Here is a 24,284-nt window from a genome sequence, read left to right on the forward strand (position 1 = left end):
ATTTAAGATGGTTGAAAACGTTTGTTTATTAAAATTAATTTACTGATTAGTATTTTTAAAATCTTGTTTTTAGATCACTTGTTTGAATAAGAATTCCTTATTTTTCAGAACTGCTCAAGCTTTTCAGTTTTAAAACTAAAAATTGAATATATGTATCAGCTAAAAAGCACTTTGCATTGCTCCAAGCAGTTGTCACCAAACTGCTTGGAGCAAACTGTGATTTTATAAAAATCAACTTTAGCCCCTATAAATTGTTATGCCAATGAAAGAGAATTTTGCTTTCAATTGATGAAAGTGGGCTTTACCTGGTGCTATTAATTTGAATCAATTTATTTGCTTTTATAACTGACTAAAGGATTATCTCAAGACTAAAGTTCAAACAAAGGAAAAAATTTTTAAAAGTGGAGATATGCAAACAATCACATAAAACATGCATTAATTTTAACGATGCATAATGTAAGAAGAGTTGTTAACATGTTATAACTGCTTTGTTAATTTTAGTCTCTATGTTATGGTTTAGTTTTATTTAACATAATGGGTACAGTCCACTAATTCAAACTAATTGAGTTCAGTGATAATTTGGATTAATGAAAAGTTTAGATTAACAGGGATATGATTTTTATGCATTGAGACCACTTTTTACTGCTGTAAGATATTTTACAGCAGCAAATAGCGATTAGAATTGTTAAGTAAAATAGGATCACAGAAAGAATGAGCAACAATGCTCATGACATGACATGTTTATTTTTTATTTTATATGTGAGCTGCAAGTATACAGTTGACGAGTTCATTATTTTAGTTAGGGAAATGGTAGAAGTTGTTTGGATTACAACAAGTTTGAATTAGCATGACTGTACTTTATTTGTAAAAATTCAAATGCTAATGTGTCCTAAAGAATGCAAGATATACTCATGTCCCAAAATTAAGGTAAAAACACATTGTAGGATAGCTGGAAAAGTATTTGATGAGTCTGGATGAAATTTTGTACAAAGATACTTCATGCTAACAGCATGATTGTGCCTGATGGGGATTCAGTGGATCAGGACCTCCAAAATTTTAGCATAAAGCTGTTGAACATATCCTATTTTAAATTACATTTTGTGATCTTACTTTGAACTCTGCCATTAACAGGAAGTTAGAATACTAACTGATGATATTTAAATCTTTCTTATAAAATGAAAATGAAAAATATAAAACCAAAACCTTTCAGAGATATACACATCACATTTTCCCAAGAATACCCAAAACATTAGCATATCCCCAGAAAAAAGAGGTTAATAGGGAGTGTGACTATCCCTGATAGTCATACAGCATTCACAATGTACAGCCAGGCTATTTATGAGGTTCTGGAAGTTTTGGGACAATAAATCCCCACTCCACTACAAGACTAGATTTTAGCTCAAGGCAAGTTTTGGAGGGGTTTGATGGGTTGGTTTCCCAGAGCATTCTAGACATGATCAATCAACATAATTGAAGTTTAGGCTGTTTACAAAAATTAAATTAAATTTTCAAGTCTATCTTTTAATCCCTTATACACCACCACAGAAGTAACAGTTTTAAATTGCTTTGAAGAAAACACTTCTTAAACAAATGTAAAAAATTGGTAGAAAATTCCACAATGTTAAAACAGATCAATTTAAAACTGTTACTTCTGTGGTGGTGTATAAAGGATCAACAGATAGACTCGAAAATTTAATTTAATTTAATTTTTGTAAATAGTCTAAACTTCAATTATGAATAAAATACATCCTGAGTTATCACAAATTGTAACTATATGCAAATAACGTAGATATCTCATAACTACCACTAGCGGGCCAGAAGCAGTTTAAAAGTGGATAAAAATAATATGGTGAGAAAAATTCTTTGTGTTTTTAATGTAAAAGTGTCAGAACCTACAGGAAAAGGCTGACATGTGATTTATTTTAACATTGTAGAGTTTTCTACCAATTTTTTACCTTTGTTTAAGAAGTGTTTTCTTCAAAGCAATTTAAAACTGTTACTTCTGTGGTGGTGTATAGGGGATTAAGAGATAGACTCAAAAATTTAATTTAATTTTTGTAAATAGTCTAAACTTCAATTATGAAGAAAATATCCTGAGTTATCACAAATTATGATCAATCAAGTTTAGGTCAAGAGATCACTCTAACTTGCAAATATACTCCTTTTCAAATCCATAACCAACTGAGCTTTGTTGTAAATGAACTGGGACACCCTCCACCCCAAAAATGCTTCACATATGGCTCATCGACCTTATCACTATAGCTCTGAGCAAAGTTCCTCCCTTAAGACATGCCAGAGGCATACAGCCATTCAACATGATGTCTCCAAACACTAGGATGTCATCTCTAACATAGCAGTCATTTTCCCTTATGTTTGAGGGTTGATAGTGTATCTTACACTCTCTCTAAGGTTAATGCATAAAGAATCAGTTTGCAAACTTTATCTTATCTCATCAGAGAAAACAAGGAACTATTGGTTTTGTATCCACAGATGATGCTTACAGCATACAGAAGGATGCTTCTCTGAAAAAGGTCTTTCCCTTAGACACATCACTGGTTATCTAACATAAAGCCCTTTTCTGCTAGCCACAGTTTGACTTGATACCAATTTTCCAATGGCAGTAGCGATCTCATGAGAGAGTTCTCTGGTTATCATCTCTCTATGGCAGAGAGCAATTAAAGCAGGGATACACAACCTTTTGTGAAGAAGGGCCAAATTAGGATTAAGTTTACTGACTGGGGGCCGGACCTCCAAGCGATTAATGCGATGGCTGAGATTGGATGCTGGCGGCAATCTTCTTGATGTCTGGTGTAATGGCAGATGTTGAAACAACCAGCAGATTTTCCAAATTCTCGTTGATTAACCTGTTCCGTGTTTTGCACTTGTTTAAATTCATAAGCGAAAACTTGCAAGCTTGTTTGGCAGTACCTATGTATGCCTGTTCGCATACATAGGTACTGCCAAACATGCTTGCACAAAATCGAGCATTGTCTTTCAGTTTTGGAAATGATGTATCTGGCAGTTCTTTGTAGAATGTGAGGAGATTAGAATTTTTGAACTGTGATTTCAATTCATCACTGCACTGGATGTCTATCAACTCAAGTTGGACATCTGGAGGGGCATCTTCCACTTTCACATCAAATGGAGTTGAAAAAAGTTGCAGGTAGATCTTGTATTTCTGGAATTCACCAAACCTCTCATTGAATGATGTAAGGAGGGTGTTAACTTGGTCAGAGTAATCCATCTTCATATGTGGGTATTTCTCTTTCATGGCCTTGCAATGTGGAAAGTGTGTAAAGTTCTCTGATTGCATGTGGGACTTGAAAAGTGATAGTTTGGTCATAAATGCATTGATGTTACTTGTCAACTGAGAAACAAGTTGCATCTTTCCCTGCAATCTCAAATTAAGGTCGTTTAGATAAGCAGTAATGTCAGCAAGGAAAGCTAAATCACACTGCCATCTTTGTCCCTCCAAATTCCTTGTAGTGTTCCCCCGTTCTTTGAGGAAAGTGATAATAGGCCTCAATAGCTCCACAAATCTCTTGAGGACTGTTGCCTTGCTCAGCCAATGGACTTCAGTATACATGGGCAGGTCAGCATAATCAGCATCTATTTCTTCAAGAAATGATGTGAAGAGTCGATGGTTGAGTCCATGACGGCGGATTAAGTTCACAGTATCATAGACATCTTTCAGCAGACGTTCAAATCCCAGCTTCTTTGCACAAAGTTGCTGTTGGTGAATTATGCAATGATACTGGACTAACTCCTTTTGCCTGTCCCCAAGGTGGTTTTTCAGCAAGGTGACCATGCCATTCTCACATCCAACCATAGATGGTGCTCCATCAGTGGCAATGCTGGATAGCTTGTCAAAGTCCAGTGCTGATTTGTTGCAAACGCTCAATAAACCAGTAAGTAAGTCAGCACCAGTTGTATGTCCAGAAAGTGATGCCATGCCAAGAAATTCTTCATTCACAATAAAATCTAGTGAAACACTTCTAATAAACACAATCACTTGTGCTGTTGATGATATGTCAGTGGATTCGTCCACAGCCAAAGAAAAATAAGCACAGTTTGCAACTAAAATATTAAGTTGGCCAGAAATGTCTGATGCAATTTGCGAGATTCTTTGTTGTATCGTCATGTGGTTAAGACTGATTGTTTGAAAACACTGTCTTCTCAGGACACATCTCACTTGCGATGATAAGACACTTTTTTATCATATCGCCATCTGTGAAAGGTTTCCCATTCTTGGCTATTAAAGCAGATATTTCTAGGCTGGCTTCAACAGCCGCATCCAATTCTCCAGATTGTTTCTTGAACACATTTTGTTGGCTGATTAGTGATCGTCGTAACGATTCGATTTTCCGTTTGCGTTCCGTACCTTGCAGAAGGAAATCCTTGTGTTGGCTTTCATGATGTCGCTTCAGGTTGAATTCTTTTGGCACTGCTATTGTTCCATTGCACAAAAGGCAAATAATGCTGTTGTTCTGTTGCACAAAACAGTACTTGTTAGTCCACACTTCCACTTCTTGAAACTGATGATTCTCGCGATTGACCTTGCGTTTAATGCCCGGCGCCATACTGTTCACTCTGCAAAACAATGTCTCATTGTGCCGAAAATTCTGAGGCCCGCAACAAATCATGTTTGAGATAAGGCAAGCTAGACTACCACGTGCTTTGTTCTGTATCCACTCTGACCAAAGACTAAAGAGGCGGGGACAGAAGACTATTACGCACACGTGGCCAGGCAGGTCTTAATTTGTTTGACCCCTGTCCGGGCGTCTCCACCATTTCTCAGAATTTGTGAGTCAGATCGTCAACATGCCAGGTGCAGGACACTAATCCATCATAAATGTGGTTACCATTCTTACCTAAATTATATTTATGGCCCGTCAGTTTTACCCCCGTGTTCAGAAATGAATCAAAAGTGATTAACACAGTGCAGTGGAAAATCTGAATATTTTAAATATAATTATTAAAATTGCGATATCTCGTTTCAAATTGGCGCTAGAATCAATCTGTTTTTTTTTTTCTGTCCTAAATATATCACAGTTTACGACTGTTAAATTTCAAATAAAATAAAAATTAAAAATAATAATTTAATTTTAAATTTACGAAAAAAAGAATGTAAAAATAAAAGTAAATAAAAAGTTCCAATTAATTTACTACTTAAATAACCTAAATATATCTGTTTTCTTTCAAACAAAAAAAACCGCAGCTTTCTAGCTACACGGAATCATTTTACAACCCTCTTTGTTGACAAGTTTATGGCTTGACGCGGTTTGTAATAATTATTAAATCCAAAATATTTTAATGCAAATGGCTTCCTTTTAGTCGTAATGACTCTATTCCAACTACAGTATTAATTTTCTTGGTCCAACTTAATAATAATAAATTTGATGTGAAAAATTTTTTTTCTATTCTTTGTCTATGGAGAGATATTGTTGTAAATTATTGGTTTTATAGCTTTTTGTACATTCCTTTTTGAACTCTGGTTAGTTTTTTTCTAGTTTGAATGACATTAGGTTGACGAATAAGCGTCTTTTCAGAAAAGATTGATTCAAATTCGACTATACCAATCAGAATCTAGAATGTAAACAAATGCTAAAAAATCGTTATTTTCATGGTTTTTCAGCGCTATTTTCACTTATTTTTGTTATTTGACGCTATTTAGACGAATAGGCAAGTTTTCCGAAGCATAAAATTGAAGATTTCCCGCCAAAATAGAAACTTCCTGATAACATCGGAAATGACGTTCTAACATCATTTTATTCTATTTGATTCTTCAAAAAATCGTTATAATACTATGTATTAGACTTAAAATATTCGATATCTAAACCAGAAAGTGTTAGCTAGAAATAGACTTATTTATAGAACAACCCCCCATTTCTCACTTCAGGGAAAGTTATAAAACAGTTGGATGCTAATGACTTTGTGAAAGGGAAAAGTTCTACACTTTAGTTAGAAACTTCAAAAGAAGGGATTTGGCCTGTACCGTCCGCGGGCCGCATAAACATTGATAAGGGGCTGTATGTGGCCCGCGGGCCGCAGGTTGTGCACCCCTGATTAAAGCTAGTTGATGGTTTTCATGAGGAGTCATTGATCTTACCGATCTTGGTCCAGTGATGGTTTTGTTTCTTGGAATTGTTTCCACAGCATGCACAAAACTTTTCTAGATACAATTTAGTCATCAGGTTTTCCAATTGGAACTGGCCTGCGTCAAGTCTACTGATTGCCATCCAACTCAATGAATCATTTAAACAATGTCATTTTATCAAAATTTGGACCTGACTACAATCATACTCACAAACAGTCAAATTACAGGTCCATGAAACTCCCATTTTCCTTTCCTTAGGCTGTGTACACATTAGGCGTTTTTAAATGCACATTTTAAAGAACCAAGAGTTCTGCATAGGTATACATACTCAAATGCACGCTTCTGGCCAAGCGCATGTCAAACGCGCGTTGATAGATTTTTGTTAGAACGCGTGTTTCACGGGCATCAGCCGTGCACTTTGACATTCATGTGCTGCCATGTTATTGTACATTTGATTGCACGCTTTTGGGTAGAGTGGACGTATGTTGGCCGAAATGGAGAACGATCATTTCGATACTGATCTATTTATTGATGAAATCTAAAAGAGACCAGCCATCATCAAATGATTTTATAGATATTCTAAAAGAATTAAAAAATTTGGGTTCATATTGTCTTAGTTTTGGATACAACGTCACAAACATTCCATGCGTCAGTCTATCTCGTAATATTGGGTGCACTCAAAATTCTCTTTGCCCCCGCCATCGTCTTTTATAGCGACGATGGAGGAGGCACACACAAGCAATTACTTTCACGTCCATTTCCAAACTGAGCCAGTGCTCACGCTCCACTAAACAGTCGTTGAACACCAAGCTAATGCGCGGTGTGTACGCTGCTAACACGCATTTAACGCAATGCAAAACGCCTAATGTGTACACAGCCTTAATAATTTGCATGTTTTTTTAGTTTTTGCTTCAAATCAATATGATAATTCAATTCATCATGCAAAACTGTGTGTGTGTGTGTGTGTGTGTACAGGTAGGCCTCCTACAACGCGGTAGGTACGTTCCTTGAAAATACTGCGTTGTGGGAAATCGCATTATAGGAGACACCAACTCAATACAAAAACCGGGATTCGGTTCTAAAAAGAGAAAAACTTGGCATTTGAATGGCTTTTTTTGAATTTTTCAAACCAGCCATTGGTAGCCACAAATTTAACACTGGTTTCATCAGCTGACCAGTGGCATAGCGTAGTGGGGGCAGCAAAATTTCACAATAAATAATAATAATATCTTGTAAAAATTTGAACCATTTCATTTCATATTTTTGTCACACCTACGATTCGGACCAATTGAAATGAGCACAGAATTGTTCATTACTTATTCTGTGACGAAACTGAATTTTAGTCTTTTAAATTGAGATACCTAAATAGGGGGGGCAGTAAAATTTTCTTCTGCCCCGAGCCGCTGACACCCACGCTACGCCACTGCAGCTGACGACTGTCCCATTTGTTTTAAATAATCAAATATTTTTAAGGCTTTGTGTTTAAGTGCAGTTTTATTTAAAGGAAACTGTTTCTTGTTCATATCTTCTACCCATAATATTAGCGCTTGTTTTATTTTTTACATTATAGGTGCTCTCCGACTAGCAACATTTTTCGCAAGAATAGATGATCTGGATGCGACCAAATTTCTAATCTTTTCTCCCGATTGCTTAATCGACCGAATAGATGACTCATTTAAATTAAAATGCCTACTAATATCAGCTATACGCTCTTGATTTTTATGATAATTCGATCCAAAATTTCTATCTTTGAAGAGTTATAAATTTCCTTTTTAACGACGGTCCTTTTTTTTCATTCGGCATTGTTACGACTAAAATTTTTTCAATCAGTTTTGTGGACAGTAAAAATCGCAAAAAATAACTTTTCTTTACTATGCTGTTAAAAATATACACTTAATAGAAGTTTATACTGTATTTTGGACCATTTTTGCTGTCCCCACTTATTGAAACAGTATAAATGATGGAAAATTTAGTGATATTTTTGAATGTTTATGGTAACTGATGCACATCTGTCTAGAAACCGGTCTTCCCCTGAAACTTTCAAGGGAATAAATAACATGCCAATGGCAACAAACAGCTGTTTTCAAGGACATTTAGTTCTGTATGCCAAACTGCGGTTTGTATCACGCAATCCGTTGCGATTTTTCTGTTATGTGAAAGATAATTCATTTCTAAATACTGTAAACCGCGTTGTAAAAGTAACGCATTGTAGGAGGCCTACCTGTATATATATACAGGTAGGAGTGTGTGTGTATGTGTATATATATATACAGGCATACCTCGACTTACGTCGGTTTCGAGTTACGTCGTTCCCGATTATACGTCGCTTGTTAAAAAAGTATATGGAAAAATAAAAATCAAGTTTAAGTCATTTTATTCGACTTTACGTCTGTCCGCCACAAATATTGAAGTCGTAATATCACTAGATAAACGTTTAAAGCACATAAAATCATATTAAAATATATACAAGTATGTACTGTATTTACAGTACACGCATTCGTAAATTTAGATTACTTTTTTTGTACTATATTAAAAACTAAAATTTATTTGTTTGTAAGCTTAAAATAGATTTTTATTAACCATATATTATTTAAAATGCTTTCCTAGTGATAAGTAGATTCGGAGACAGGTAAATTCGACTTACGTCGNATTCGTGAAAATGTTAAAATTAAATTGAAATAATTGATATTTGTTATGTACCATATTTTACGGATTATAAGACGCTACTTAATTTTTAAGCAATTTTTAAAAAAAATAACATTTTTACCACCTAAATTCAATCCTTTTATATGGATTGAAGCAAACACTGATCCACCAATCAACACTTAGTAGCGCTATTGGATGTCTGCTGATCATATGATGATTGCATGATGATCGCTGGCCAATCTGCGGTCATGGATTCAGATCCATGGTTGTCTCGTGATCCAAATTTCTATGGCAACAACCGTTGCTCGTTTGAAAAAAAATTGTGAAAAAGTGTGGGAATTGTACATCAAGACGATTCTATCCCAACACCCCGCAACTCATGTTTGTCGCATCAGTGCACTGCTGCTGCCAGTTGAATTCAATGTTGCCAGATAGAGATAGGTTTCCCACGGCATCAAATATATGGCCATTTTTAAGACACGGGAATTTTAAATCAAACACTGGACATTTTTATATTAATTTCGAGTATAAGATGCATCTGAATTTTGGAGGCAATTTTTTGAAGAAAAAAGTGCGTCTTATAGCTTGTAAAATATGGTATATAGCACACAGCGATAGAGGGAGTGTGAAAGAAAGTAAAAATGTAATCCCTGTGTGCTAAGACATATTTTGTATTAGACGGCACTATGTTGGTGCACTTTACATTTTTTTGGTCATAGGTCACTGTCTTCTTTGGTCTGCTACATCTCTGTGTGGCACAGTGTCTCCCCTCTTTCAGTTTTTCTTTGTGTTATATATAAATGTATATTTCTGTGCATCGTTAGATTCGTTTATTTGCTTCATTTTCTGACAGAATGTCATAATTGAGAGGGAGCTCAGCAAACTGTTCCAAAACTAGAGCAACAAAGTTCAATTCTATTTAAAGCATTTTAAACAATATGTTGAGTTTAGAAATTGTGTATTCCTATTCTATTGGTCATATAAACAGAAATAAATATCACTTTAGGCCACTCCTACTTTGGCTACTTAAATGAGATGGCCATTAGCTACCTAGATAGAGTTTGATTTATATTAAAACTTATACAGTTTTACAGAGAAATTTCAGGAAGGCCATATAAGTGAGGTGGCCACAAAGCAAGGTTTTATTGTACGTTTTTCTAAATATTGTTCTAATCAGGATAATATTTAACTGGGTGATGGCAAGTGGGTAATGTTTAACTGGGCTACCGCCAAATGAGCACCAGACATCTGGGTGACAAAATAAGAGATCAATAATAAAAAATTCTGAAAAATCTGGTAACAGTCTTGATTTATTGTGCTAATTGTGTTTGTCGCCTTAAATTTGGAAACCAGTGTAAATTTAAACATGATCCATTTTGGAATGATGAGTAGAAAATGCAAATCTTTATTGAAGAGAGGTGAACAAATGAAATAGTATTCTTAACAATTGTTGTTTATCATTAAATGTAATTCCAGCAAGTTATCACAAATATTTCTGATTAAAACTTGTGTTTGAAGAACTTATCTAATATAAAGGTTACTATAATAAAAATACAGTATAAATGATCACGTAAGCACACCAATGACCATATACATGCTATTTCCAATAGCTGATATGCACCATACATCATTGTAGTGATGCATAGTATTGATGAAAATTAACAATTGTTTGATGTCTCACATAGATTCTGTCCTTCACATCTCCTTTTGTATTACCTGTGTACAGTAGACCCCCGTATAATGCTTAGATACGTTCCATGTTATTCGAATTTTACGTTGTAGGAATCATTAAATACATGAGCCAATTGCAGCCCGACACATGTAAAGTTTATGGACTAAGGCTGTTTGAAAGGTTTTCTTCTATAAAATTAACCGATTCTAGACTAATTCCACTCAACATTTCCAAAACACGTATAATTTTTTGGGAATAATCCGTATAAACTATGCTATAAACAAAAAATTGTAGGATTACTTACCGANCCATTGCTGGAAACACTGCTGGAACGCATCTTTTGGAATGGCAATCAGCCAGTCTGTTGGATTCCGCACGATGTCTTCTCTCAACTAAATTCGGGTTCCTTTTAGCGGCATTTTCAGCTTGAGAAATAGCCAAAGGTCACACGAAGCCATGTGGAGAGAGTACGGAGCGTGACGAACCACAGGAGTATTGTGTTTGGCGACGAAAGCCCAAATCAGATGCGCAGAATGGGTGGATGCGTTATCACGATGGAGATGCCAAGTTTTGATCGACCACAGATCCGGTCGTTTGCGTCGCAATATATCGGAAAGACGACAAAGGACCTCCTGGTAGTACTCCTTTGCGATGGTTTGGCCTTGTGGTGCGTACTCACGACACACCACCCCACGAGAGTCGAAAAAACTGTCAACATGACCTTTGATATTGCTGCGGACCTGCTGCGCTTTTTTTGGCCTCGAGGATCATCCCCGAAAGCCTGCTGAATCTTGCGAATGGTTTTACGCTTGGGTATTGCCAAGGTTTTTGGCAAAATTTGATGTAATATCGCTGCTCATGTTGTTCAGTCATTTTCCAGCTTAGTGGAATCCGATGAGAGCGCACTACATGACCTCACTCATAGGCCGATTGCCAACGACTGACTCACTCATACGCCGATTGCCAACGACTGACGCTTCCTGCAGGCGGGAAAAAATTCAGGGCTGTGCACGACTGTCCCCTCCACAACTCCACCGAAGGAGGCCTCTCTCGCATCATTGGTTTACGCGGAAAAAAAAAGGTCCGATACTTTTTGAACAGACCGGGGATTTTGAAAGATATTGTAGTTAGTTACTTGATGAAAATGGTGTGGCAATATATGCTTTTGCCAGAGGTTACTGTATCTTATATACTGTTCCATTTCTAGCATTCCAAGAGACTATTATTACTTGTTTGGGGGTTTAACTTATGGTAGTTTACATTATGGTTAGATTTTGTTATATAGCAGGACTACCTGTAATTTAAAATTTAGGATTGAAAATAAAATTAACACAAGATTAATTTTTTTAATTTTTATATTAATTGCAATTAAAATTGTTAATCATTCAACACACTAAAAATGTTTTCATATTCTGTACTTTACAAAAAAAAATTAGTCAGCTAGATTTACTTCTTTAAGTGGTTCAAATAAGAAATAATCTATTTTATGTAGATGTTTCAGACACTGCTGTTCACAATTGCATTAAGAAATTATTTTATATAATTAATATATGAGATATTTTATATCATGAGAAAGCTATTTGTATAATCTTTATTATATATATCTAGAAATATCAAATTAGTTCATAAGTTTGTGTGTTCTTTTATGATAAGAAAAATTATAGTATTTAAAATGTTTTATTTCATTTTAAAATCAATGATATATTCTCCATTATTAACAATATTTTTTGTCATCTTTCAGGCAGTTTTTTAATTCCCACTTCATAAAAAGATTTTGGTTTTAAATTGAAATAATCCAGCATAGGTATTTTGACATTGGTTTTGTTTACAAATTTTTTTTGTCTTTCATAAAGTGTTGCAATATGAAATATGTGATAATTGTATGGAGAGTATCTAGAGAGTAAGCTGAATATGACATAATTTCTGGGACACCATCATATCGGTGACAACGAGTGGGCAATGGTCAACTGGACATCTGGGTGACAAAATAAGAGATCAATAATAGACAAAATACAAAATTTTTTATTATTTTCTTTATTAAGATCACCATTAATTTGTATTGATATACTTTATTTATTTATTTATTTTTACAAGTAAATAAAAAAGTTCCAAAGGACAGTTGATATCTATCCTCCAAAATTAACAAATATACATATAAACAAAGACATCAATTACATAAAATTAAAAATACATTACATTATACATTAAAATGAAAAAATATAAAAGTTCTTTGAAATAATTTGTTTTTGAAGAACTGCTTTTCTTTGATGTGCTTTTTTAACCACTTCTGACATACAATAATTAACAATGCTACAGTACGTTGTTTCAAAACATTTGTTTTTCCTAAGTTGGAAATAACTTGTAATACCTAGTTCATAACATAATATATATCTACCAAATTGTATGCTTGCTAAGTGTGCAAAAATTTTCTGTTGCCTAATTAACTGTCACCCACTTGACTAACATCCAGTTGATCATTGCCCAGCTGTTGTATAACCTAATTTTCTAGTTATAATGTTTAAGTTTCTGTAATATAATATTTGCACAATATTATCTTTCATTGTGGTGAAATAAGACTTCCTTTCTATTGACAAATGCAGGGTGTTAAGATTAGCTTCCACAGTGCTTCATTAACATATACCGGTACTAGTTGTTCATAGTAGATGCTTGCCATTATGGTTTGATTAGGCTCCAATAATTCAACATAAATAATCCTGATTTACTCATATCTCTTCAAACTGGTGGTATCTTTTTTGGATGTACAAGGGTGGATCAAATTTAAATGATAATTTTGCTATTCTGCTTACCATGCAATTCCTAGCTAGATGTAGAGTGGAGTTGCTGTTTGGTTTGTGAGGAGTGGGGAACTGGCTTGGTTAATGAGTACACTCGGTTCTGTCGTCAGTACAGCCATGACCGAGCGAAAGGTTAATTTGTCTGTTGCACAACGCATCATCATAGAATTTTTAACTAATGAAGGGGTTAAACCCTTGGAAATTTTTAGTCGATTGAAGGCACAGTTTGTGGACAGTACACTGTCTCAGAATCGTGTGTATACATGGGCAGGGAATTTAAGGTGGGCGAGAACATTTCGAAAATGAAGCTCATGATTGACATCCAAGGACAAGCCTTATAGATGACAGCATCCGTGCCGTTCAAGAGCTTATTGAACGTGATCGCCAGTTAACTGTTGAAGAAATCTCATCAGAAGAGGTTATCAGCTATGGGAGTGTTCAGTCCATTATCACTGATCATCTTGGCTTCAGAAAAATTAGTGTCCAATGGGTTCCGAGGTTGTTGACTGGAAATCAAAAACAGGTCAGGTCAAAATGGGCTTGGAAACTCTTGAACACCCTTCTTATAGTCCAGACTTGTCCCTCTGTGACTATTTTTTGTTTGCACCCTTGAAGGAATCACTTGGAGGAAAACGATTCACAAGCAATGAAGAAGTCGAGGAGCACATGTGCAATTGACTCATAACTTGCCCTCAATCTTTTTATGAGAGAGGGATATTGAAACTTTAAAATCATTGGCAAAAGTGTGTAGAGCTTGCAAGAGGATATGTAGAGAACTAAAGTTTTCACTTGTGTATATTATTAATCAATAAATTTCTAAAAGAAAATTACTGTTTATATTTGATTGACCCTTGTAATCCAGCTGTTCCAGTAGTTTTTGGTAGTTTTTTTTGTAATCCATACATGTCTTTTTTGTACTTTATTACATAGGATCCATTCTTTATCTTGAGTTGCCAGCCAATTTAGTAAAGGTTCTATTTTGTAGCAAGACAGCAGAGAATTGCAGATGTTTACATGTTCTCTGTAATTAGCTATAGAGAGCTCATGGTGAATCAATTTTTTAAGCTTTGACACTTTCTCTATCTCCTTTAGGTGGTGGTGAATGAATTCTATGGAATGAATTTAGTTGTTGTTCTGCAATTTCATCTACTAACAGTTCTGGTTCTGTATCAATTAGAGCAGTAAGAGCATCATTAACAAAATTTATTAGGGTGTCCAATTAAAATTTATCTTTCATAGGAAATTTTTTTTAATCTTTCAAAATGCTTCTGTGCAGTTCTAATGCTAATAATGTCATGATTATGTACAGTAATTTTTCTGCCATTTTGTAGCATTTTTCATCACTTAAAAATAAAAAATATATCTGTAACAAAATTATTACAAAAGTTGCTTTTAGTCCTTGGTATAATTAAATTAATTAAAATATCTACAAATGTGAGGCAGATATTTTAATTAATTTAAAAATATATCTATCAATATTCTTTGGTATTATTCATGTTATTTCAAATATTAGTAAAGTCCAAAAAACAAAACAATGATAAACTATTTTTAAAATACAGTGGGTGATTCGTTAATGAACAAATCGGATAGCAAACACTTTTGTGAAAGATTTTTAAGTTCATATAATGAACACCTCACAGAACAAACACAATAAGAAGCGACGTAAAATAATGCATACCGATTGGTCTTCCCTTGTCTTCATACAACAAAATTCAGAACTTTTCAGAGCGTGGGAGACATAGACATCAACACTTAACCCGGTATATACCGATCAGATAGTATTCCTTCGAACTCTCCCTTGTAATTCCAGCCTTTTATTTTTCTGACATACAAATCTTTTATAGTATTCGCAAGACTGTCAGGCAGGCACTCGTTAAATTTTGCATCAGTTTTTATCTTCGAAAGGTGAGAGTATAATAGCAGAGGTAGAGACTGGGCAGATGTCTGATCTTGCTGGTCAGTATGGCTTGAACAGATCTACAGTAGGCTACAGCTCAATCTTATCTAAGAAAGATACAGTATAATCAAGAAGACTCAAGCTGCTAAAGGAGTGACAAAAATTACATCTGAGAAATAAAGAACATTGAAGAGCTCATAATGGAAACTGATCTGAGGACAGAAGAATGCCAAGAACTCTTGAATAAAGAACACTAAGAAACTCAGTGAGATATGCTTTGTTCTGAAAAAGAGGATTAATGCCGACATCTGCTATTAAACATCGTTTGAAGAAGTGGGAGGATGTCAGAACAATAGTCTTAGAATGGCATCCAAACCAGGTTGAGGTTAATAGGCTCAGCGATAAACGATGCTCTACTGTAATAGCAATTACAATGCTATTACAGTAGAGCATCATTTATCCGAATCAGTTGGGGACTGGGGTTGTTCAGATAACTGATTATGCACAAAAAAATATATTAACCTATCCCATGTTGAAATTTTTCTCCGTTGCATGTCACTTTGTGTTGAATTTTCGTCAATGTTAAGCCTAACAAAAATTTTTATATTAATAATCGTGACTATTGTATCAGTAAAAATTATTTCTTTATTTTGTACAAACAAAATAAATATATTGAAAAATATCAAAACAAAAAAATTATACTTTAGAAGTTAATTTAGTATCAAAAACGTTTGATTCAGCACGACACACAGTACTCAGAAAAACACTACACAAAAGTGCCAGTGCTGCCAGCTAAAACACACACACCAACGAAAAAATATTGGAGTAGCCCAAGACGTAGCCAAAGGTTGCCATGCCACAGCACTAGCGGAAATTTAAATTTGCCGACTGGAATGCTTTTGGTTAACCGACGTTTCAGTTGACTGGCTTTTGGATAAACGACGCTGTATTGTAATTACTTCTGAAAAATCCTGAAAAAAGAGAAAAGCAATCAACATTAGACAGATTCTTTAACCCCCACAAACGGAAAAAAACATGACTAATTAAAATGCAAGACTGTGTATATATGTATTTTTATTATTGCATATAAATAAACATAGTAAGAAAGTATATATTTTTTATTTTTTGGAGTCTCCAGAATGAATTAATCAAATTCCCATAAAAACCTATGGTAAATCGATAATCGATTAATGAACAATTCAGATAGCAAACAAAGTCTTGGAACGGATTATGTTCGTTAACCGATCATCCACTGTATTATACTCTTTCACCAGATCAATTTTGTCATCAACTAAATGTTTATTTATTGTCAGATTATGTTTGATATCAATAATGCCAAAAATATGCATATGGACTGACATGATATATTGTTATAGAGTATGGTAATCTAGAGTCTAGTATAAAATTTATGCATTATTTATTTAGGATGTATAGAAGCTATTGTGAAGATATTTTTAGATTGTTCTGATATAAAAAATGATGATATAATTGAGAATTATTGTTTTATCTTCATTTTCTCATGTCAAAATATAAAAATGATACAACTGAGAATTGATAGACTGTAAAAGCAGAAAATGTTTCAACGTTAACTAAAGCTTGTTTATGTATCGATAAAATTTAAAGAAAAATGCTAACTCAATTTTAACTGCTGTTAAAATAGTAAGTAACGTTAAAAACATTAAAATACAATAAAATCTGCTTAATGTTAGAATTTCTTTTCCTCTAATTTAATCTTAATTATTTTATACTCTTTAAATCAAGTTTATCATTATCTTCAGTATTGGCAAGTCCCAAAGTGATTACATTATATGGAATTTATTGGGCCTCTGAAATTAATTACATCAAGAAACTAAGAGAAAATCTATTGTTTTAAATTTTTTAGATGGGATACTTTCATATTATTTGTTGCTTTGAAAAAAAAAAATTGTTTTTGTTTCCAGTTTGTTATAGCAAATTCTTATCTTGATATAAGAAAATAAAATGGAAATAGAGAAGAGATACAAATTCTAAAATATTATTCAACATTAGATATGAAGTTATAAAGTTATATATATATAACTGTTATATATATATTATATTATATATATATATATATAACTTTATTTTTTTAACCTAAAAGGACAGTTTGNTGTTTATAACAGTTAAAATCTTTTGGATATTTAGATTTTTTTTAAATATATAGATAAAAAAAATTGATATTTTAATTTTAGATAGAAAAATATTTTTAACATTTTGAATAAAAAGAAGGTTATAGAAAAGTTATTTTCTTTACCAAAAATTTATTGAAAAATATAACAAATATAGTGTAAAAAATCACTTATCTTAATTGCATCTCTATCCTTCCATGTAGTTTTTTTTTTTTCTTTCTTTGAATTTTCTTAGAAAAGCCATGCTAATAATAAAATTTTTTGATGTGTACTGAAATTAGCTTTATTTCTCCAGGCATGCTATTTGATCTGAATTTTTATCAGACCAAATATATGGGTCAGATCTTCATTATATGATTGATTTATGGCTTAGCACAGTTTAATATAATTAATGAGAGCATTTGTTGTTTACAAAATAATATAATTTTGAGTTGTTATTCAAAACAAAGATATCATTCCTCACTGTAACATTTATCATTATTTTAATTGAATGTTATAGAAATCAATTGTATTATTTTATTCATCATATAATTTGGACTTTTCCTTATCAAAATCTTATGTTTAATCTAATAAAATATGCACTTATGGATTAAAAACTTACTACCACACCTGTGCATTTGCTGAGAGAATATTTTTATTAACAAATGTTTTCAGCCTACTCTCATAGCCACCATCAGGTTTTATAGAACTGTTTTTAGAAAATATTCACGAATAGAACATTCCATTTAAATTTTATCTTTGAATAATTCTAAATACAAATTTAAAGTGAAACAAATTAAATAAATAAATTATGAAAATATAAGATTAACAATAATATAAATAACACCTTTAACTTATAAATATTAGGAGCTCTTTTGTAAACTATTTTTGAGTCTTTGTAAGTTTCCAGCTCATTTATAGTGCATCTCATCCATTTGTTGTATGTAAATTTATTGATTCTATTGATGTTTTTTGGAGACTTACCTTTGTTTCTTCATAACTCTTGATGAGCCCTTCTATAGAGGATGTTCTGTACCCAAAAGTTGTAGCAATTTTTAAAATTTTATAAATTTTTTTTTTTAAGTGGTCCTGTATATTGGAACAATACAAAAAGACCTTTCTAAGCAGTGCTCTGAATGCAGAAAGTTTATACTTGTAAGGGTCATTAGACCATGATGGTATGTACAGAGTAGCATATTGGTTTGATATATACATCAGATAAATACAGTAGAGCATCGATTATCCGACTCAATTGGGGACTCATGTTGGTTGGATAAGTGAAAAAATCGGATAACCGAAAAGAAGGAAAAAAATTCACTATTAGTATAGTATATTAGGATATTAGTATATTCCATGTAATTAGTTTATTAGTATATCGCTATTAACCAACTTTGCATTAAATTTTCATCAATGTTTAGCCTAACAATTTTTTTAAAAATAATAATTGTGGCTATTGTATCGTTAAAAATTATTTTAAAATTATTTTATTGTTCACGAAACAAGCAACCACTCGTAATTAGAAAATTAAGTCCCGTTTAAATACTGGCCTCCCTTCAATGGTCGAGCCATTGATGCCAGCTAAAACATGCAAAAATTTAACAAAAATAATATTAAAGTAGCCAAGACATAGCCAAATATTGTCGGGCTACATCACTAGCGGACATTTGAAATTTGCCGACTGGAACGATTGGTTAACTGATGTGACAGTTAATCGGGGGTTAGATAATTGATGCTCTACTGTACCTTTATTCTTAAACTGGATGTCAATGGATAGGAAATGCAGACAATTTAGTGCTCTGTTCTAGTTTTAGGTTCAAACTGTGTCTATTGTTAACCACATTCAACTCCACAAAACTCCTGAACCCTCCAGTTGTTCCTCCTCATTATGAATATATCATCCATATATCTTTTCTAGAGTAAGATAACTTCTGTGATATATCTGAGAATTTGAATTTCCGTCGGATGAATAAATTATTTTTTCACAAATTAAAGACAAAGTCACTCTAAAAATATATTTCAGATGATCACCATTTTTACATAGTGTTCTAGAACAAATTATAGACAGCTGGACCTTCCTTTTTAGGCTATACACTGCCTACATTTAAAAAAGTTCCTTAAAAATTTTTTAAATCTTTATTGGTTTTTGCGTTTTTAAGGAACTTTTTTAAATGTAGGCAGTGTATAGCCTAAAAAGGAAGGTCCAGCTGTCTATAATTTGTTCTAGAACACTATGTAAAAATGGCGATCATCTGAAATATATTTTTAGAGTGACTTTGTCTTTAATTTGTGAAAAAATATCTGAGAATATCTTTTTTGAGCTTATGTAGTACAAATTTGCATAAAAGTCCTGAAACAGGATTTCCTGTTGGGACATTTTTCTTTTGTTTATAGGATTTGCTATTGAATCTGAAAATAATTGATAGCAAACTAATTTGATTAACTCATTAATTTTATTTGGGTAAGCAAATAATTGGTTTATGTTGAATCATGAACCCAATAACTGCATTGAAGCAAGATTCCAATTTAATAGAAGGATACAAACTTTTCAAAGTCCATTACTGCTCCTATTTCATCATTCATTAAATCCAAGCCTTCTAATTCTCTTACTACTTTGCTTGGATCTTGTGCCACATAAATACTGTTCTCTAATTGGTCACAAATGTATCTGTGTAGGTGTTTTTCGAGAATATACATTGGTGCTTTGCATTTCTCTACTACCAGTCTGATTTCTTTGGTTACCTTGTGCATTTTTGCAAAGGCAAAGATTCTTGGCATTTGGAGACTAAATTTATGCAATCTTTTTAGGAAAGTTAAGAGCAAAGCAAGTGGTTTTTTCTAGTTTTTCTAACCTTTCTGTCTGTTATTGCTATGATTTTTTCATCAACCATTTTTCACTCTGTTTTGTAATATAATCTTCCATAGCTTTGTTACAGAACTGTCTTTTCATAATTACCAGCTGTTTTATCTTATCAGCTCTCATTAATATCAAATCTGGAAAAAAATAGAGATTTACAAGAGCAAGATCAAAGAGCAATGCCTGAATGCAAAAGATGCAAATGCTTTAGCTTCAGTTTGAAAATACATTATTGAAAAAAGATTAGAACATAAAAACCCCTGAATTATGTGTCCTTCTATAATCATATTTGGCTTATGTGTTATACTTTCATAGTTTTTATTATACATTTTTATTTTGTTAACTTTATATTATTTCTTGAAGTATATTTTTATTCATTGTTAATCTTATATTTTTCATAATTTATTTATTTAATTTGTTTCATTTTAAATTTGTATTTAGAATCATTCAAAGATAAAATTTAAATGGAATGTTCTATTCATGAACATTTTCTAAAAACAGTTCTATAAAATCTGATGATGTCTATGGGAGTAGGCTGTAAACATTTGTTAATAAAAATATTCTCTCAGCAAATGCACAGGTATGATAGTAAGCATGTAATTTATAACTGCTGAGCATGTCCAGATTGCATTTATGGATGATGATCAGATTATTGATGAGATGAAAAAATAAGATTACAAGTAGCACTAAGTAGTAGTTACAGAATAGTATATCATGTTCAATCTTGTAATTACTCATTTCTGTTTTTTGTTCTATATTTAAAACCAGAAGATAACTAATTTTTTCAATCACATGTATTAGCTATTCATTTATAATTAATTATCTCATTAAAAGTTGATATTTATTTTATTCTCATCATCCAGTTTTAGTCTATTACAATTCTATTTGTTTTATTTTGAATAATAAAAATTGAATTATAAATTATATTTTCAGTTCTGCACCTAAAACAAAAGAAAAGAAAAAAGAACTTGTCATTCCTCATATTAAGAATAATAATTGGAGATTACCAAATGCAGATAAATCTGTTTCATCTTTGGAGGATTTGGCTATTAAAGAAATACTTGACGGTAAGTCTTCTTTCTATTATTAAAGATATAAAAAGAAAAACTAGTTGTGTGATATAAATTGTTATATAAATGATATGCATAAAGAAAATAGCATTTATTTTTCTAGAAGAAAATATTTTTAGTTGATATTTTACAGTATTTTAGTTAATATATTTTTACAGTATTTTATATAAACTGTTTTTCTTTAAATTTCTGTAGGGAAACATTTATTGAGTTTACCAACAGTATCATGATGTTCAGTCCTGAAAAATTGTATTTTTATTCCATTTATAATTCTTGCATTATTGAATTTTCATGTATTATGCTTATAAGTATATTCTTTCTTCTGTCCTATCCCCTAAAAATTTAATGATCATATTAAATACTACATTTTTCGCTGATTAATTTAATGTATTATTTATTACTCAATGGTCTATGTCTAGAATTGAATTTGATATTAAATTTTCAAGTTAATTTAACAAAAGTTTCAGTATTTTTAACGTCATAGATGGTATGGTACATTTTTGCATAGTATTTAACCACAGGTTTACAAATTTATTCTGTTTGTCTATGGACAATTAGTAGATTTAATTACTTTATTATTGGGCTGCAGTTTAAAAAAACTGTAAATCTATAAATTCCCACTATCATCCTTCTGTCCCTCCATTCATCCATTTGTCTTTTCTTGGTCTCGAGAACAGACTTAGATGAAAGACAAGTCAGATATGGAAACCTTAGGCAGGAGGCCTCGATTAACTATATAAGAACTTCCAATGCAAACTGGATGTCATTTTATTTCAAAACAAAATTTTTCTCTGAAAGGTGTTAGATAGATGACTGGCATGACTCTATTGTTAAAGGAAAAGTATGATGTACAGGAACAAGCCACTACTAATTTGAGGTGGCAAGCATCTATTTTAAATTAACTTATTAAAAATTGCAACCTGACATTGTGACGATGTCATAATAAATAATTGCTCGTTTATTTTGTAGTTGTAATATTTGCTATTATTAATAATAATTTGATATTGTTAAATTCCTTGATGTCTGTTTTGTCAGTCCACAAAATTTAGTCAAATCTTCATAGGCTTGCAATAAATTTTTTTGTTTTTTAAAGATTTATCAGTTTTAAGCAAATATATTTTTAAATCAATCTGTTTGAGAGATATCATAAAGAATTTGGAAAATATTCTTGTATTTGGAAAAATAATTTTCAAATGTTTTCATTTGGTTCAAATTAACATAAAAAATTTCATGGTTCTAGCTAACAGCCAATAATTTTTAATTATGATGCAAGTGCTATAATTTGAAAATGCCTGAAATGCTGTATAATATTCTAGAATATTTTTTTTTTTTTTTTGCATTTGATTTTCTGCTTTCAAAATGCAAAAATCTTTCAATGATAGAAGACGCCTTATACCTAAGAGTGTACAACTCTAAAAAATTAAATAAAACATTGGTTTACAGCAGGGCCGGATTAACCCACTTTGGGGCCCTAGACATTTTCTTCTTATGGGGCCCCCCTTTCTCACATTAGAAATAGGGCACACAAAAATATAAAATGATAAATAAAACAAAACTAAATAATGTGAAAAACTAAAACAAATCTTAAATTTTTATTAATAAAAAATATTTAATACACAACAATAAATTTTAGTTTTTCTAGAAAAGTTTGAACAGTTTGTTTATAAATTTAAAATATTGAAATTTGTTTTATTAAATGTCTAACAAAAGTTGTTGTAAAATAACAATATTACCTTAAAAAAAATAATTGTCAACAAGACTATGTCTTGTTTATAAAATCGTACTGCTTGCTGTGTTACCAGCTTAGAGGTATGAAGGAGTACATGTCAGGAGTTGCAATTTGGCACAGAGTATTAAGTGCCCAAATCATGCGCGCATAAAAAAACCTGACTTGTAGGTACTCGGGACCGAGAACCGAGTGAAAGTAAAATACAAAATGGCGACTCTCTCTACAAACAGGCAAACCGAAGTCAGGTGGTGAGAGTACCACCCACAGTCGTTCAAGGAAATGGACTCTGACCCTAGGACTGAACACGTAGTATTTTCTTTCTTAAATAAAATTTGTAATCTAATTTTGTAAATTTGGGAGTGCTTCAAATATGACATTAAAACAGGGTTTTATGTCGTTACAAGTAGGTTTTTTAACATTGTCTAGTATAGTAAAATCGTGGGACCAGTAAAAATTTGACGTTATAATCAGGTTAAACTGTATATTGTTTGTGCAAAATAAAAAAAAAAATTTCGGACGATACAATAGCCACGATTATTTTTTTCAAAGACGAGAAATTTTCGTTAGGCATCGACAAAAATTCAACCCGGGCCGACACGCAACGGAGAGAAATTTCGAAATTGGATAGGTTAATTTCATCGAAAATGCATGGTGGACGACCTCGTGGTCGTGGCTGGCGAAGTTTGAACGATCGCGCCCAAAAGCAGCGATACCAAAGAAGATTGGAGAATGAGAACGAGATCCGCTTTGAGCATCAAAGTGATTCTGCTTAGTAGTGTCTCCGAGACATAGTCATGTCCCAAATACGGTTTTGCCGTTTTACTTGTTTAATTTAACCTTTTTGGTTAATATTTAAATAATATAATATTTTACCAGTTTTATCACTATTATACAGTTGTCCAACAGAAGAGTAATCTATCTTATTTACAAATCTTTTCAAAATAGACAGTTTGACCGGGCCCTAGACATTTGTCTCATTTGTCTATGCGATGATCCGGCCCTGGTTTACAGTAAACTTTTCTTGTATTTTAAAAATGAAGGAATTTCAAAATGAACTACATATTACATTCTGCATTTCTCAAGACTGAATTACCACCATAGAGTAAAGTATTGTCTAAAAAAATGTGAACTAAAGTCTTGTACAGAAACTTGCAGTGCACACACAAAGTCAAATTAACTGTATCTGACAATGGATTTGACTTGTAGAAGTATAAAAATAAAACATAGTGTACAGTTTTCATCACCTTTCAAACAACTATATAGTTTATAGTTTTCTTTTTTCCAGGGTAAAAATTATTTACACAAACTTATACAGATTATTTTTTGAAAACCTGTTACGTGAAATTGAAATTTCAAATATGTCAAATTTCTAATTGAACTTGTATATAAACAGTTCAA

The 24,284-nt window shown here is 32.4% G+C and overlaps 1 protein-coding gene across 2 annotated transcripts in view; it reads left to right on the plus strand.

Annotated features, from left to right (window-relative positions):
- The window catches only part of LOC111633616 (G-patch domain and KOW motifs-containing protein-like), a 51,978-nt gene that overhangs the window by 1,687 nt on the left and 26,007 nt on the right, over positions 1 to 24,284 (plus strand). For both annotated transcript variants that reach the window (XM_023378222.1, XM_023378223.1), the window contains exon 2: positions 21,021 to 21,154. In XM_023378222.1, the coding sequence (XP_023233990.1) occupies positions 21,021 to 21,154 (134 nt within the window). The remainder of the gene's footprint in view (positions 1 to 21,020; positions 21,155 to 24,284) is intronic.

The sequence above is a fragment of the Centruroides sculpturatus genome, unplaced genomic scaffold (assembly GCF_000671375.1).
Source record: "Centruroides sculpturatus isolate CEXI.00-Female unplaced genomic scaffold, Cexi_2.0 scaffold844, whole genome shotgun sequence".
Classification (NCBI taxonomy): domain Eukaryota; kingdom Metazoa; phylum Arthropoda; class Arachnida; order Scorpiones; family Buthidae; genus Centruroides; species Centruroides sculpturatus.